General features: G+C 43.6%; 1 protein-coding gene across 1 annotated transcript in view; it reads right to left on the reverse strand.

Moving 5' to 3' along the window:
• LOC311231431 (uncharacterized protein) overlaps nucleotides 1–17,519 on the reverse strand; it is a 34,678-nt gene extending 17,159 nt beyond the window's left edge. Inside the window, exons 1-2 of the mRNA XM_084318010.1 lie at nucleotides 17,364–17,519; nucleotides 11,484–11,584 (exon numbers count right to left, since the gene is read on the reverse strand). Coding sequence (XP_084174136.1) covers nucleotides 11,484–11,584; nucleotides 17,364–17,436 — 174 coding nt within the window. The 5' untranslated portion in view covers nucleotides 17,437–17,519. The remainder of the gene's footprint in view (nucleotides 1–11,483; nucleotides 11,585–17,363) is intronic.
• Between the last annotated feature and the right edge of the window lie 419 nt (nucleotides 17,520–17,938).

The following is a 17,938-nucleotide window of genomic DNA, read 5'->3' on the forward strand; positions in this document are numbered from 1 at the left end:
TGCCCTTCTAATACGCGGGCGGTTTTATTCCAGATAGGTTGAGATGAGATGAAGTTGTCTAATTCTTTGAAAAAGGATTTGGGAATAAAAACGGGCACCATTTGAAACAAAAATAGGAACCTGGGCATAATTGTCATCTTGATTGAGTTAATCCTGCCAGCTAGTGATAGGGGAAGTGTTGACCAGCAAGCAAGATCTTGTTTAGCCTTAGCTTAAATAAGTCACACTTGCGTGTCACAGTCACTCCCAGGTATGTGAAAGACTCAGAGATTATCTTCAGTGGGTACGCCCCGAACGACATCCTTTGAGCTAAATCATTAACCGGAAACAACAAGCTCTTAGAGGTTAATTTTGTATCCTGAGATCTTGCCAAAATTTAAGATAATATCCAGTGCATTTGGGATGGAAACATGGGGATCGGACAGGTACAGGATCAGGTCATCCGCATAAAGTGATAGTGTATGTGTTTGGCCGCCGCTAGCAATACCGGCAAGGCCTGCATCGCTCCTCAGAGCGACAGCCAGTGGTTCAATGGCGAGATCGAACAATAAGGGACTCAATCCGCAACCCTGTCAAGTGCCCCTCCCTATCTGAAAGTATTTTGAAATAGTCTTATTGGTTCGGACCGAGGCCTGTGGTGAAAGACCCTAATCAAAGCGCCAAAAGTGGGCCCGAACCCAAACAAAGTTGTGAAAATATATTCATATTCAATGCGATCAAACGCTTTCTGAGCATCCTGTGGTTTTTTATCAAAACGTGTACCTCCCCCACCGATAAAAGTTTTTTTTTTTAAGAGGAGCGTCAGCATTGGGGACCCGGGACTCATCCTGGTCGCGCCGAACCAGATCAGTCCAACCCGGTGTCCGCCGGGTCACAGGCAAGCTCTGCTCGTACAATATATTCTGTCAGCCCGAAGGGCCCTGTGCATTTCCGGGGGGAAATGCCAGGGCGGAACGGACGCCACGGGGGCTCCTCCGCCCCCCCGCTCGGCGGGTGGTCCACCGAGGTACTGTTTTTTAGCAGTCAGCCCCTCTAAGCGCTCCTGTGTAATTTGCGGTCCTCCAGGCACAGGTCGAGCCATGCTCCTGCTACCCGTCAGCCTGGGTTAAGGGAGCAACCTTCTGTTTTGGGGTGGTTGTCTCCCCGGTATGCCGGTGGCAGAGTCAGCTCACTGGCAGAGTCCGGGTTCGACACCCCGACCCCACAAGAGCATGCCCCTGCATGATTATGACGTCTGCCAATTGTAGGGGTGGACGGTATGGTCTAAAATTTATATCACGGTATAATTTGAAGCATAGAGATTTATAATATTTTAACTTAAAACTAGGCTACTTTTGCGTATAAAGTCATTATATTCCAAATAAAATAAGTCCAGAGTCCGTGCTGCTCCCATTGCAAACAGCCGGGCTGGATGCTGGATTTTGCTAGAAGCTCTGCGGCTCTGCAGCTGCATGCTATTCGCAAATCCACTGCTTCCGCCGTCCTCCCGGCTCCCGCTGCAGCCGTCGTTATCATAACACTACACGCATATCATAATGTTTACAGCAAACTGTAGTTGATCACCAGGTATGTTTTTATTAATGTAGAATAATTCATATAAGAAAAACGATAGGGACATCTCTTACCTTTCTCCACTGGTTAAAAATGCCAGGAACTGAAATTGAAACTTGCTGTGCGCCGCGGTGATATGTGTTTATTATGAAATGACAATTGCGTGTTGACACGCCCACTGCGCGAAGCCTCCTAAATAACTTTTTCCAGTTTGCACATATCTATGATCTATGACTAATTCTATCTATTTTTAGGGGCAAATGCGATTGAAATAGTCGCGCTGTGGTTACATGACGTCATTGCTATTTTAGAGCTACTCTACCGGTTACACAGTATAGTCAAAATCCATACCATAGAGCAAATTAATACCGCTTATACCGTATACCGTTTATACCGTCCACCCCTAGCCAATTGTGTCAAACTCTTTCTCTGAAGCCCGACCCCGCGAGATACAGGCTCACTGGCAGAGTCAAGGGTTCTTGGCAGAGTCAGTTGACTGGCGGAGTCGGGGTTCGGGACCCTGACCCCGCAAGATTATGACCCCACGAGATTATGACGTTGTACACAGCGTACCGGACGCCCCCGGTGGCGTCACGAGTAAACGCCTGGAGAGTAGGCTTGGGCGGTATACCAGGGTATTTAGAAATCCCGACGGTATTGAAAACCAATACCGTCAAAATCACAGATCCGTTTCAGTTTATATTACAGTGAAACGGAGTTTTAACAGTGGTTGGTTGTAGTGCACTGCACACACGCGCCAGCAGAGGGCGAGACCAGTCCTCACTAGTGGAGTGAGCCGCAGAGCTGGTTGTCTACACACAGGAGGAGGAGGGGAAACCCCGCTTCACTGGAAATTAAATGAGAGTCGAGACACGCTTACCGTTGCTGCCTGGTGCTGCGGGCTAACTGGCTGTTCTGAGAGCTAACTGTTGTGTATGTGTATCACAACGGTGGTCACGCTTTACGGTAATGTTGTGACAGTGCTGTGAAAATACCGTAAAGCGGTGTGGTAACGAGAGTGTGTGTTGTTGTGGACTGGTGGAGCAAGCAAATAAACGGTAAAACGTTACGTCGCAGTCCAGTGCGTTTTTGAATACACAATACTAACGTTACTAGTACTAGGGTGCTGCGGGGCTCCTGGCTACCATTTTGAGAGTTAACGTTAGTATTACTAGGATGCTGCAGGCTTCTGGCTACCATTCTGAGAGCTAATGATATTAGCACTCGGATGCTGCGGGCTAACTGGCCATCTCCGCGATTTGTTTACTTGGTAATACGGGTTGCCCCCCCCCCCCCCCCCCCCCCATGAAAAAAAAAGTCATACAGTCATATACCGTACACCGGGGTATTAGGTCATCAAGGTATGACGGTGTGAAAAAAATTATACCGCCCAGGCCTACTGGAGAGGTCTCAATGCCACAGCCTCGTTGACCTCACCAGGTCCCTTTGGTCAGGTCCTAGCTCCTGGACTCGGTGGAAGGCCCTGCCCTTGAGTGGTCCATGGGGCTGGGACCTCCTCCGCGCCCCGCTGCTAAGGCTTCACTGGCGGAGTCAGGGTTCGGAACCCTGACCCCACGAGATGCCTCACGGGCAGAGTCGGGGTTCAACAACCCCGACCCCACTTCGCATACGTTTCCCTTGTAGCGAGCGGGATGCGCGGTGGGATAGACGCAGGTCCTTTTTTCCCACAGTCTACTCACCTTGTGGGTGCAGTTACCTTTTTTTGCACAGTCAGTGTCCTGTCCCTCCCCCACCCCTCACTAGGAAGGGTGGGGGGGCCCTCCCCAGTGTTCTGATGGTTGTAAAGGGGACCTCAGCGGGTACATTTGTCGGGCTCTTCGCGTCCTGCTCCGCTCCTGTGTCCAGCAGAGCAGAACGGGAACAAGAACGAAATGTAACGAAGGTTATCCTGCTATAACCCTAGTTACATGAGTTCTTGTGAGCGTTCTGCTCTCACACGCTGAGGACCCCTGACCAGGGTTAGAAATTAAAAAAAAATTCAATGGCTTTTTTTGCCCCCCTTAATTGATTTTCGGGGGCTTTTTATTTTATTTCGGGGGCACTGAATTTTTATGATGAAAATTAACATAAGGATTATAAAACATTGTTGACACTTTTTTTTTTACAGTCTTCGTCCCTATGTTTGATAATGTAATGTTAATGTCTCCATATATAGGGCTCTACGCTAACCTTTTTCCCAAGGAGCACATGTGCTCCTAAATAAAATGTTAATAAATAAAATCTAAATAAAAATTTAGGAGCACACAAAGAAATTTAGGAGCACAGTGAAAATTGTTCAAGTAACAGAGTTTATTAACTATTTATCACATGCATATTATACTGTGCGTGTGCACACTATGAATTGAAAATGGGGGACCCTGATGTAAACAAGACGAAAGTCTTTCTCTGGTCTGCATCCCCTTAACAATTGTGTGTATTGAGCTGTACTGTATTGTACCCATTCTGCAATCTGTTAATAAAGTTTTCAATCAATCAAACGCAAAGGATATCGGTTGTCAAGCTGCTTTTGTATGTTGTAGTGTTGTTATGATACCAACATTTTGACTTTGATACAGATAGGAAAGGTAATGGAATATATTATTAGATGACAGAACATTGAAAATTCTTTATACAATTATTTAATTCATTATGAAATAGAAATTCCGTTTTTGGGTGGAACGTTTGTTGCAAGGAGCTAGGGAGGCGGGGACCGCTGCGTGTTACACACAACACGGAGAAATGTCCAAGCGTCTAGCTGCTTCGGTGCGTCGTTAACGTTAACGTCGGAAGAAATTCCCCACTAAGCCCTAAATTCAGAGCAGAGCAGTATCCTAATGACTTATGCTTCAGTCGATAAGGTGTTTTGCGATTTCTGTCAACATACCGTGGGGACTGGACCCGCAAAAACACGTGCGAATATCACTTCAAAAAACCATGTCAGCCGGATTCCTCTTTCTCCTCGTCTCTCTTTTGCTCAAAATAAAAATGAATGGGCTTCATGGCTGGCTGATTTTTTTGTGTTGTCTGATTCTGAATGTATAACTTGCCTAAGCCGGTACCGTGACTTTGTTTTCGGGCGCTACTGTGATTGGACGTTTATGCGCCTTGTGTAATGTGGGACTATTAACAGCGGAGCTGTTTTGTAATCGTCACTCGTCTCGAGTAAATGATTTTTCCGGGTCGCGCACACACATATTATTAGGGGCAAATACAAGGGAAATGCTCGCACTGTAGATCATATATATAATTAGTAAACTGTCGGGGGCATTTTCTGCCCCCCTTAACTGATTTTCGAGGGCATTTTGTCCATTTTCAAGGGCATTTTGCCCCAAGCCCCCGTTAATTTCGAACCCTGCCCCTGACTGTCTTCCGAATGAAGGTCAAGACTCTGCAACGAAGAGTACCGCCACGCTCTTCGCTTATGTACATAACCGGAAATGGGCGTGGCCGGGCAAATTAAGGTGCATGTGGCAAAAGCTTTCAGAGATACAATAAGTATTGATGAGTTGTCCAGCAGAGCAGAACGCTCACAAGAACTCATGTAACTAGGGTTATAGGATAACCTTTGTTCCCTATTGGTGGGGGTCTTTAGGAAGGATGTTCCCTAGTGATGGGGGTCTTTAGGAAGGATGTTCCCTAGTGATGGGGGTCTTTAGGAAGGATGTTCCCTAGTGGTGGGGATCTTTAGGAAGGATGTTCCCTAGTGGTGGGGGTCGTTAGGGGTTCCCTATTGGTGGGAGTCTTTAGGAAGGATGTTCCCTAGTGGTGGGGGTCTTTAGGAAGGATGTTCCCTAGTGATGGGGGTCTTTAGGAAGGATGTTCCCTAGTGGTGGGGGTCTTTAGGAAGGATGTTCCCTAGTGGTGGGGGTCATTAGGAAGAATGTTCCCTAGTGGTGGGGGTCGTTAGGAAGGATGTTCCCTAGTGGTGAGGGTCTTTAGGAAGGATGTTCCCTAGTGGTGGTTGTCTTTAGGAATCTCACAATATTGGGGCGGCTACGTGGCGTAGTGGGCAAGGCGCTCGCCACGAATGCGGAGACGCTGGGCTCGCCTGTTCGAGCCCAGCGCTCCACATTGCTTTCAGTTTAGCTGGTCGTCCGTACTAATACACATTGGCCGTATTAGGGGGTGGGAAACTGATGGGTGGGGATCGGGCGTTGTGGACAGCGACTCCTACAGGTCAGTTGGTGCGCCTGCGCAGTAGAATCAGGAAGTGTCGGGGGCAGCGTAGGGCTGCACGATTTTGGGAAATAATCTAATTGCGATTATTCTGACAGATATTGCGATTGCGATTTGCGATGCGATTATAACATATTTAAAAAAAAAATTACAAGAAGAATGTTGCTGCTTTCTGTAATCGGGTCCCAACTGCAAAATTACTGTATTACCCTGTATTATACACTTTTACTATCATGTAGACTATTCTGCTTTGTGTTTACATGTGATGTATTGTATACATTAGGGCTGGGCCAGGGTTCGAAATTAACGGGGGCTTGGGGCAAAATGCCCTCGAAAATTTACCAAATGCCCTCGATAATCAGTTAAGGGGGGCAAAAAAAGCCCCCGACAGTTTACTAATTATATATATAATTATATATATGCTCTACAGTGCGAGCATTTCTTCGTATTTGCCCCTAATAATATGTGTGTGTGCGAACCGGAAAAATCAATTACTTGCAGTGTGCGAGACAGACGAGTGATTGTGAAGATTACAAAACAGCTCCGCTGTTAATAGTTCAGATTGAAACTGGACTGAAATTCAGTTTTTGGGTGGAATGTTTGTTCCAAGGAGGAGGGAGGCGGGGCCCGCTGCGTGTTACAGGGAGATGCTTCCAGGCACTTGAGAGGTGCTGCGAACACAGACAGAGCGCTCTGCTCTCATCAAGCATTACACTGCTATCTTAACGTTAGCAAGCTAAGCATCTGCATAGCGCGACCTGTGTAACGTTAAGTAACTTGTGTTCGGCGGGGAAAGACCGTTCCATTTGTAACACAACTCCAATTTGTAACATCCAAATCCGATCCCGATGCGCATTTCCTTCATTCCACAGCGCTGAGCGCGCAACGTATTTCATTGATCGATCTGGCCAGAGCCTATACTCACAAACGTTGCGTGTGTGGGGTTTTTCATCAATTTGAAACAAGCCTCTTGACTGTTGGAATTAGGGATGTTAAAAATCTAATAATATTATTCAATATTAGACATTCATTGATCCAGAGGCAACCGGTTATTCGTCTGCTATTTGTAGATATATCAAGACAACAACACAACTTGCCCTCAGGGACAATAATATTTAATCTATTTAGATAAGAGTATGTATGTATTATTTACAGATAATTGAAGGTACCTCAAAACATGAAACCAAGCCATGATGTCACACATCGTGTGTGTGTGTGTGTTACTTGAACAATTGTCACTGTGCTCCTAAATTTCTGTGTGCTCCTAAATTTGTATTTAGATTTTATTTATTAACATTTTATTTAGGAGCACATGTGCTCCTTGGGAAAAAGGTTAGCGTAGAGCCCTATATATGGAGACATTAACATTACGTTATCAAACATAGGGACGAAGACTGTAAAAAAAAGTGTCAACAATGTTTTATAATCTTTATGTTAATTTTCATTATAAAAATGCTGTGCCCCCGAAATACAAAAAAAAGCCCCCGAAAATCAATTAAGGGGGGCAAAAAAAGCCCTTGAAATTTTTTTTTAATTTCTAACCCTGGGCTGGGCGATATGACCAAAAACGTTATCGCGATAAAATTAAAAAATTATTTTCATATAATTCGATATCGATAATTATCGTCGATATAATGTCCGTCAAGTTTAATTAACTTCTTATGCTGCTGCGAATGTCTCAAGTCGAGTTGATGTCGTCATCAGTCTGCGCACGTTAGCCGACAAGCGGAGTATCTCATGACAATAAATATGACACTAAAATACTCTCTTCCGCCACAATATATTGAAACGACGTCCACTGTATATCCCACACTACCATAAACGTGGCCTCAGAATTCAAAACACACACATACTCGGCACGTAAATATATAAAACAGTGCCGTGCAAGCTAGTTATCCTAGCCAGCCTGTTGGTTCTAAGCGGTGGATTCCATGACAATGTGCTAAATATGACACTAAAATACTCTCTTCCGCCACAATATATTGAAACGACGTCCACTGTATATCCCACACTACCATAAACGTGGCCTCAGAATTCAAAACACACACATACTCGGCACGTAAATATATAAAACAACGGCGTGCAAGCTAATTAGCCTAGCAAGCCTTGTTGTTGAGTGAGTCCTACCTCCTTCCGGGTCTCGGCCATCTCCTTCACTGATTGGTGTGTGTGCGTAAGCACGTCATCACGTAACGCTGGTTGTTGTGAGTGAGTGTGCTGAGCCGAGGCTGAACGGAGCCAAGCTTGGAAAATCGATATATCGAAACTTTGCGACCACGTTTCATGTTTATTTCGAGGAAATAATTTATCGCGATAGTTATCGTTATCGTTTTATCGCCCAGCCCTAGTATACATGCACATTTATTATGTTCTTGTGTGATGTATCGCACATTTTATTGCTGTGTGATGTATTGCAAATGTTATTGCTGTCATCTTGGCCAGGTCTACCTTGCAAAGGAGATCTTGTATCTCAAATGGGACTTCCTGGTTAAAAAAAATAATAATTTAATTGCAGGCTTGGCGATTTGATAATTGCATCATTCCAAATCGCGATTTCGATTAAAAAACGATTAATCGTGCAGCCCTAGGGCAGCGTGAGCCTCCCACGCATTACTCCTCGCCACTGAGAGATCGAGCTGCGCAGGTGAAAAGATGCGACTGCTGTTAGTGTTACCTCAAGTACCGGAGGGGACTTGTGCTATGTATGACTTAGTCCACATTGCAGCCGGCTTGTGGGAGGCAAGAAACAGCATTCGTGACAGGGGAGGGTTGAATTGGATGATACGAAATTGGGATGGGAGAAAAATATAGAAAATGGGAGAAAAAGTGGATAAAAAAAAGGAATCTCACAATATTTCGATTTATATGATCATGATTCAATTCAAAATAATTATTGATTCAGCAATAAGCTTTTATATTGTGCAAGTCTTTCTGCTCTGTTAATCTTCACTAGGATTTAGCAAGGCAACTATTTATTGTCCTGAAGTCATGAGAAAGTTAAAACCATATACTTTCCATTATCCTGCCTGTACCACCCCTCCCCCTCCCCTGTGCTGCCATGGCCGCAGAATTTCCCCAAAGGGATTAATAAAAAGGAACATCTCTCATATCACAAGACTGAATTTAGTTCCCCCTAACATTTAGTCCCCACCTAGCATTCCCCACAATTGACTTCAGGCCATTCCAGCCCTTTAATTCTAAATGGCTATAGTGATGTGAAAGCAAAGGACAAGAACCCTAGGCTTGTCTCAATGTTTCCTGCATTAACATACACCCATTATGTACAGAAGCTTTGGCTAGTGTGCAGTTGTGTACAGCATGGGAATTCAAAAGCATGACCAAATTACCACCAATTATTTTTTGCCACTGAAACAGATCTTGTTCTGAAATCCTGCAAGGTGCGAGTTGTTGCAGGAAGACAACTGGAAGCTGTGGAGCATGGAGACGTCCTATATCCAACCTCTTCGCTAACATTACCACAAAACGTTTGTTGCACAGCTAGCTTAGCGGCGTCATCTAAAATTCTAAAAGATAATAGCGTTTGAGCATTTCCAAATTGTGCCAACAACATGTTGCCCACTATGCATAGCATTCATAGACTAGTATTATACGAACATGTTGTTCAATGAGCGGAGAGACCTGCTGCTGCTGCAGACAGAGTGGAGGTAACTGACTGTTTTGACTGACAATAAGCATAGAGTATATTGCTGTGCATTGTTATTTCCGCGGAGTGAGACATAATAAAATCGGTAGTATGGCGTCGACTATGAAATGTCACCAATTTGTATATCATTGTAATGTTACTTATGTTTTTCGTCTTTGCAGTGAAAATCATTATGTCTGCTATAAGCTATTCTCCCTCTTTTCTGTGTGTGTCTATGACTATAAGCTACTCTTTTTTACATGGATTAGGCAAATTTTTTTTTTGATCCACTTTTTCTCCCATTTTCTATATTTTCTCCCATCCCAATTTCGTATCATCCAATTCAACCCTCCCCTGTCACGGACGCTGTTTCTTGCCTCCCACAAGCCGGCTGCAATGTGGACTAAGTCATACATAGCACAAGTCCCCTCCGGTACTTGAGGTAACAGCAGTCGCATCTTTTCACCTGCGCAGCTCGATCTCTCAGTGGCGAGGAGTAACGCGTGGGAGGCTCACGCTGCCCCCGACACTTCCTGATTCTACTGCGCAGGCGCACCAACCGACCTGTAGGAGTCGCTGTCCACAACGCCCGATCCCCACCCTTCAGTTTCCCTCCCCGTAATACGGCCAATGTGTATTACTGTGGACGACCAGCTAAACTGAAAGCAAATGTGGAGCGCTGGGCTCGAACTGACGAGCCCAGCGTCTCCAGCATTTCGTGGCGAGTGCCTTGCCCACTACGCCACGTAGCCGCCCATGGATTAGGCAAATTTATTAACAATTCTGATTCCTGAGCCTATTTTATTCAAAAAGATATTTATTTACAAATGTATATAATTCTTTTTAGTTTTTTTGTATCTTATGGGTAGTGCTTGTTTGTCACAAGCACTACCATAGCGTGGAGTGGAGAGATAACACATAACAATACATGGAGATATAATGAAAAGCCATTTATAATGGATAATAAATATATAAGGATAGTAGTAGGCCTAACGCATTTGAAAAACATGTAAATAATTGTAAATAAATAATGTTAAATTGCAAATTGATTCAATTTGTAAAATGTGTTTAGATTAATCGACTAATAACATAATCTTTAGTTGTAGCCCTAGTGTGTGACTCGTTATTGCTGCTGCCACGCTCTTTAATTAAAACTATGAAGACCGGAGCCCCGCGGCGATTTAGGCCTCAGAGGACAGAGGATTGTAAACAAACCGATGTACTTTCTAAGAGCTTTATATATAATTTATAGTATTGCTATCTGTCCATTCTCATTGTCACTTGAGTGCATAAACCGTGCCTTCATAATGGCTTAAAGAAAATAAAAATCCATCGGTTGGTTGTCATTTTATAGCGTCGTGAATATAAGGTATATCGCGCTTTTCGTCTAGGCTTTTCTGCAGGAGGCTGCAAAAAAGGCTAAACGTTGGCGCCGTTATATCAAACGCCATTTCTGCTGTATATATACAAATGAAATAAAACAAACTGCGTAGCATCCGGACTATTACAGAGCATCTATGGATGAAATGGGGGCGGCGGGGAATGCCGATCAGTATTATTGATTAGCAATATAGTGTGCGTTCCGGTAGCCAATGTCAGTAGTCTATCACGTTACAATGTCCAATCCAGCTGTAATTTGGGGTAATATTATCCTACCATCAGGCCATGTGATCGCCGGCAGCATTTCCTCACCAGTCATCGGATTAGATCGGTATGCACATTGGCTAATCATAAATCCCATTATTCCATGCTGAAAAAAACGTTCGGCAAGCTGATCAAAGATGGAGGGTCTTCGTTTGGAATCAAGGCTCTATGATCCGCCCACAGGACTGTAAAAGCATATATTTTTTTAATCCCCTCAATGATACTGCAGCTTGGAGCGATGGCGCCCCTAAGCGGATCTGGCCGGTACTGCATGTTTCGAAAGTCACGAGTATACTCGTGGCTCTGGACCACAACGCATGGAATCGAAACACGTATATACTCGTGAACGGACGCCATAGTGTTAAGGTGCATTCTAAAAATGTATTTCCCTAAACAATTATTTTAGTAATTGATGCAAGTACTTGATCCGAGACAACATTCCTCGTGCCCATCCCTACTTGATACTCACGTAGACCACTGCAGCGGTGAGGCCTCCACCACACAGAACTAGGTATGCTAGGTTGGTGGACCCGCCGGGGATCCCAAAGGACATTTGCCGCGCTGGAGCAGCTGGAAAGAAACACAGGAGACAACAATCAGGGGTCAGAACCAACAAGGTCACTCATTTTGCATAATGAACAGGCGTACATTTATCTTTTTGCATATATGCTGTGCTCAAATGTCCAATTGACCCATCTCAAGCCCGTCCTCTTTTCCTGATTCTCCAATCACAACTGTTATGGTAAATTTGATACATAATCCTTTCATCTTTTTTAGTCTTTATTCTTTTAACTGTATGAAGCACAATTTCAGAGGGGTCCTACTAGAGCTGCCGCGATTACCGCATTACCGCGGTATCGCTGTTACATCACGGCCACCGCAGAGTAGGCTGAATATCGCGTCACCGCTGTTTTTTATAATAATAATAATAATTTACCCTCCTCTCGTTGGGCTTGCGGCTCTGCAGATATACCCTACTCGTCTATCGAGGTTCCAAGCAACCCTATTGGGTACCAGAAAAGTCACGTGAAACATTGCAGACCACTGATTGGTCAGAAGAGAGACGCGTCACACGTTTTTACGTCCTGAATGTCAGTTCATCACAACAGCTAATAACGTTAGCTTTAACTCTCCGCCGGAGTGGACTATCATCGCTCTTCAGGAGTACTAAACGAGACATAATGATTTTACTGTCTGCAACGAATGTTATAATAAAAGCCCTTCGTTCTATACACTTGTCTGATTGAAAACTTTATTAACAGACCGCAGAATGGGACAACTCAGAACGCTCTGAGCAAAGAAAGGAACTGAGATATGAATAGAGTATTGCTTGCTATGGTCCGGTAAATACGCTGATGTTATTGAACGCATAACTATATAATGTCAATGCCACAAAACGAATGCCTTTATTATAAAGTAGTAACTTTATAGTAATAATAATAAGAAAGGGTCGGGGGGGTGCCCGCGACACCGAGTGAACTGCGCATCCGTGTTTCACTTTCAATAACTAATGCGTGTTTGCCGAATCCCAAACAATATTCATGCTGCAAAGTCATCCTCTAAAGATAGACATTTAGACTAGAGGCAGGCTATATGCTATAAAGAGTAGACTACTACTAAAAAAAAAAAATGCATTCAAACTTTTTTTTAAATTTTTTGTGTGCGTGCGGTAAAAACCGCGGCGGTAGGAAATATTTTGCAAATTTGTGCGATAAGGAAATAATCAATACCGCGGCAGCTCTAAGTCCTACAGAACCAAGTATTTCACTATAATTTACCTTGTATGTGACAAATAAAGTTAATAAACCACTTGAAACTTTTTCAGAAGTTGTCACCTGGTTGATTTGGGGACAGAATGGTGTATTTCTTTTAGTGTCAACTATCCTTTAAAATAGGAGAAGTCTGGGGTCATTTTCAACCTAGACTGGCGATGTTTGAACAAAAACGTGTGAATTGGAACACAAACAAGATCTGTTTTTCTGAATCTAGACAGTCACTTTTCTTTTTTACTCCAATGATTCTGAAAGGAGATATTTTCTTTAGGGTTACTCTGGTGAAAATAGTGTCTAGGTTGAAGAGAACTCTTATCATTCAGAGGATGGAAAGATATAGCAGTGGCCACTGGCCAAGCAAAACACAGAACTGGCCCTTTAATTAAGACTGTTTGGACTATGACAATTTGCGCATTGCATTCAAGACACCAGACACAAACAAATACTTCCTGCTTCAAGACAGCATTTAAATTCATATCTAAAAAAGGTCTTTCACCCATATCGGTTGAAAATGGTGAACAAACTCAAATTTGACACATACTAAACAATGACAGGTAGGTAGCCCAATATGATTGCATACACCGCCCACCTGCGACTAGCCACAACTGACAATAGCAAGGGGATTTGAGGCCTTCCATAAACTCTTAATAGACCTACTGTTGTTTGTGGATGGGCAAGCATGACTGGAGTGTCCTGTCCGGTAAAAAGATTGACTAGTGTTTAGAGGATTGCCAGTGGTGCATTTAGAAGAGGACATAAATAAAACTACCCTTAACCCCCAAACACCATCGTGGCCTAATCCCTTCCTAAATCACATACACAAACATGCCTACACGGCTACACCCACACAGAAGCACAGCTTTAAGCTGAAGCACAAACGCATAGCTGACAAAAGAAAGACACAAGCATGAAAACACACCGAGCCACTAGCAAAAATGGACAACCCCTTTCCAGTAAATTTTACAAGACTGCACAGATATGCTGCACACATAGCTTCTTGGAGATGGACGCAAATGTATATGTACAATAGGGCTGGGCGATATGACGATATTATATAAATATCGGGTACAGTTCATTAACAATACACTTTTTAAACGTATCGCGGATATCGTGATGTTTTGCCCTCGCGTTAGAGGCCGCCGCGGCTGAGATGAGACTTACAAGCGCAGTGCTAAATGCTTTCCTCTCTCTCTCTCGCCTCTCCCTCTTGCAGAAAAAAAAAGTCAGTCACACACACACTTGCCAAAATTACGTCATCTACACGCACATACACGCACGCAAGCGCACACACCTAGCCAGAGAGGCGGTGGTGGCTCGGTGCTAGGGATGCCCCCTGAAACCCAGGAGTAAACTCCGGCGTTAACGGTACTGCTATCTGTAAGTTAGTTTATGAGCGGATTAGCTACGGAGCTAACAGAGTGTACCATGCATCTGCGACGCAACAGTGGCAGCAACAGTGGACACGGAGTAATGTTAACGTTATGTGGAGTTCATACTACACTACACGTATGAACTCGACATAACGTTAACGTTACTCCGTTTCCATGAAGTGTTTAATTAGCAGCAATCTGTTGTTGAAAATGTAACGTTAACCGGAAAACCGGAAATGGAATGAGAGGACAGGAAGCCGTCATGAAGTGGGCTTCTGGCCCTTGTAGTCATATATATTGTAGTCTTTTAGTCTTATTAACTAAAAGATTTTAACAAAATAAAAAGCAGCAGCACTATTGGATAACTGAGTCATGTTTGCTATGTATTTCTTTCTTTAGGGGAGTAGGACATTTGTTTCACAGTTTTAGCATGATGTTTTATAGATGGCTAGGTTAAACACAGGTTTTTGTTTTTAAGAGGGGGGGTTTGATTTGATTGAAGTTTATTTCAAGTATGCAACACAACAAACAAACATCAAGTACAGATATAGCCTTAAGCCGTTCAAATAATAAATGTATACATACATGTAAATAAATAAATAGTTACAATATGTAATCTAATCATCTAAATCTAATCTAATATATAATATAAAAAAACGAAAGGCTAAAATGCTAAATATATAATCTAAGAATCCAATAATCTAAATCTAATATAAAAATGCTAAATGCATGAGTCTTTTGTCTTTAATGTTCGCTTGCAAACTCAAATACTGTCTTGGTAAGCCTCATAATGAATTGTTTGGGTAAAAAAGGAAAAACATTGTGATGTGTATCGTGTATCGGTCTGCTCGTTCGATAAGTGGTTCCTTTGAAGTGTACATGGTCAGATACAGCCTTTTGGTGTGTTGTTTTTTGTTTGCACACTTGCAAGTTTGCATTTTCCGACAAGCTAGCTAGCCCGGTCGGAGCAGTGAAAGAACATAATGTACAGAGCAGAGGCCAGCCTCCACCACTCCCTCCCAGCCTCATTCACCATGTTAAGGGGAATCACATTTCATCCTGTGCCTTTGCAGAGAGCACACATGCTTATCAATATACAGATATGGGGTTATTGATCAACTACTGTTTTGGTATCAGTATGTATGTATGTATGTTTATGTATGTATGTATGTTTAAAACATGCATGCCGGTTTGGTCAAAGACAATATTGTACAAAGGGGGACTAGAAGTGTACTTCTTTCAATGAGATCATTCAAGGTCACCTTCACCTGGTGTCCTCAGTAAAATGAAGGTCACTCACCTATACCCATTACTGGGATCAGCGACGTCCCAAAGAGGATGCATCTAACCAACCAACTAAACTTTAAAGCAAGCCTGCCGTTTACTCAAAGAACCCAGAACAAATACCTACATTAGACAATCCTTTTTCCCAACAACTTCTACATCAAATGTCCAATGGCCTTTATATTATGTCCTTTACTTAAATAACACACCACACAGTGCCGCATGTTAAGCCACAGATTATTGAGGATGACAACTTTTAGAGATGAACAATATCTTATCAAGGATGCTGAGACAACCTTACAGTCTCCTAACCCTACTCCTGATACAGAAGCAATGACACAGCACTGTGACTGTGGACAAGGCCAAGTACATGGTATTTATAAAAGGTAATCACTTAATCCCAACCAGAGGTCAAAGCCTGACAAAAACGGACACACATGTCAGACAACACAACACGCTCACAGGCGCAGTCAAGATGGCCACCATAGCCTCCATGACACATATGTGGACATGCGTGGTAAGTGGACATGCGTGGTAAGTGAACATGTGTCTGCGCACATGCGAGTTTGTGTGAGAGCTATGTATACACAGCGAGTCGGCAGGATCACAGAGGAAAATATGTGGGCCTAGAGCACAGCTGGGATAGGCCAGGCAAGAGTAGGCCTAGTAGTCACCTAATAGGGAGAGAGAGTGTGTGTGTGTGTGTGTTACGGTTATGCAAGTAAAGGACAGCCTCTGCCTCTGCTTTCAAATGAAAAACGAGCCATTCACATCCCCTGGCTTTCACACACTTGGGTGCTCACAAATGCAAGCAGACGCATGCGCAGACACAAACACCGTTCCACCTCCCCCACTTTTATTTTTGACACAGACGAAATGCTGTAGTGTAAACCCTGCATGATAATAACTGACAGCCCGGATGATACTATCTAGTGAGTTACTGAATCTCGAGTCAGCAAAATGACTGGCCGCCTCTGTATAGTTAGGCAGCGGTGATGGGTATTGGGTATACACACAGCATCTACATTGATTGTCGAATAGTCGGTTGTCTGGAGACATTTGCAGAATCTTTCAGGGGTTTACCAGTAGCTTTTTAAACGGGAATTACACCAGTCGCCCTCGGGGTGAATTCCACAAGCAACGAAGCATAAGTGATGTTTAAAATAACGACCTAGGCAAGAACGAGTGAAAAGGGAAAACAACCTTACAAAAGGGTCAGGCCTCAAATCTCCTAAGCTTACGCGCAAACTCCCGTTTCGACGATATGGGATGATTCAGAACTAAGCTTTTTAAAAGCCAAAGCCCACAGACAACTGCACTCGACGTCGAAGCGCCTTTGTTCCTATAGAGGCCAGGTTCACCCCCCCCCCCCCCACGTTCCCCATGCACGTGCAAGTGCTAGGCCACTGTGTCGTAATCTCAATCATCGCTTTTAAACAGTGGTTTATCTTTAAATATTAACCTATCCATGCATTGAATGCAGCGCCGTTATATAAAACATAAAACTATTATTCTCGTTGTTTTCCAAGAGTGGTGCGTTGTTTCATAAGTTAACTGTGCAGAACTGTGTGTTCCAAAAGCAGGACACACCTCCCTGACAGTGCGTTCAGCTACAGCGACAGTGTGGGGGGCGGCAGCGTCTCAGCCACATTGATAATGTTGTCTATATTTAATGACACTTTACATTTTAAGCGAGGGTTTTCAGTTTAACAAATCGTTACTTATATAGCATTATTGGTGACCAACCCATGGGACCTAACGTTATATGAAAGCATTCGATTGCTAAATTCGAGCAACTGTTCCTGTTAATTGTTAGAGATTAACTACACGCGTACGTAGTCACTGCATTGGTACGGTGATGATAAATTATAACTAAAATAAAACTAAACGTGCAAATGTTGAAATAGCCCACATATAACTCACCATTTCTGGATGATGGTGTGACTGTCTTTCGTGCCAGGGGCCCCAGTCTCTGCCATGCCCGTCTGCAGAACATCTTTGCTCAGTTCCAGTGGGCAAGCAAGTGCGTGTGTGCGTTCAGCAGGAGCGTCTCGAGTGAATGAGGACAGAAAGACACAGTGTACCAGCAGCAAGCCGATGCTGAGCAGCAGAGAGGGTAGGGTATATCTGCAGAGCCGCAAGCTGAGCAGCAGAGAGGAGGAGAACACGGAGTCTACCCCCTCTCTCTCACTGTATGGCCGACGTCACGCCCCTCAGAGGCTAAAGGTCGCATAACAAGTGTTTTGTGGGAAAAGAAAGAGTTTGAACCATATATATCTATGGTTTGAACAGTATATGTTCTATGTAAAATGCTCATATGATTTATTATTCACTCAAATGTGATGGCTTGCAATAGGGATTGTTTTATGACGTTAAAGTCACAATCTAGCCAGAAATAACGGCCTAACGTCACCTCAAGGACACTGGTAACTGGGTCTATACTAGTGTCACTTAAATCTCAAATTGATCACATCAGACAGTATTCAATTCCAATCCTA

Source organism: Notolepis coatsorum (genome assembly GCF_963971535.1).
Source record: "Notolepis coatsorum genome assembly, chromosome: 7".
Classification (NCBI taxonomy): domain Eukaryota; kingdom Metazoa; phylum Chordata; class Actinopteri; order Aulopiformes; family Paralepididae; genus Notolepis; species Notolepis coatsorum.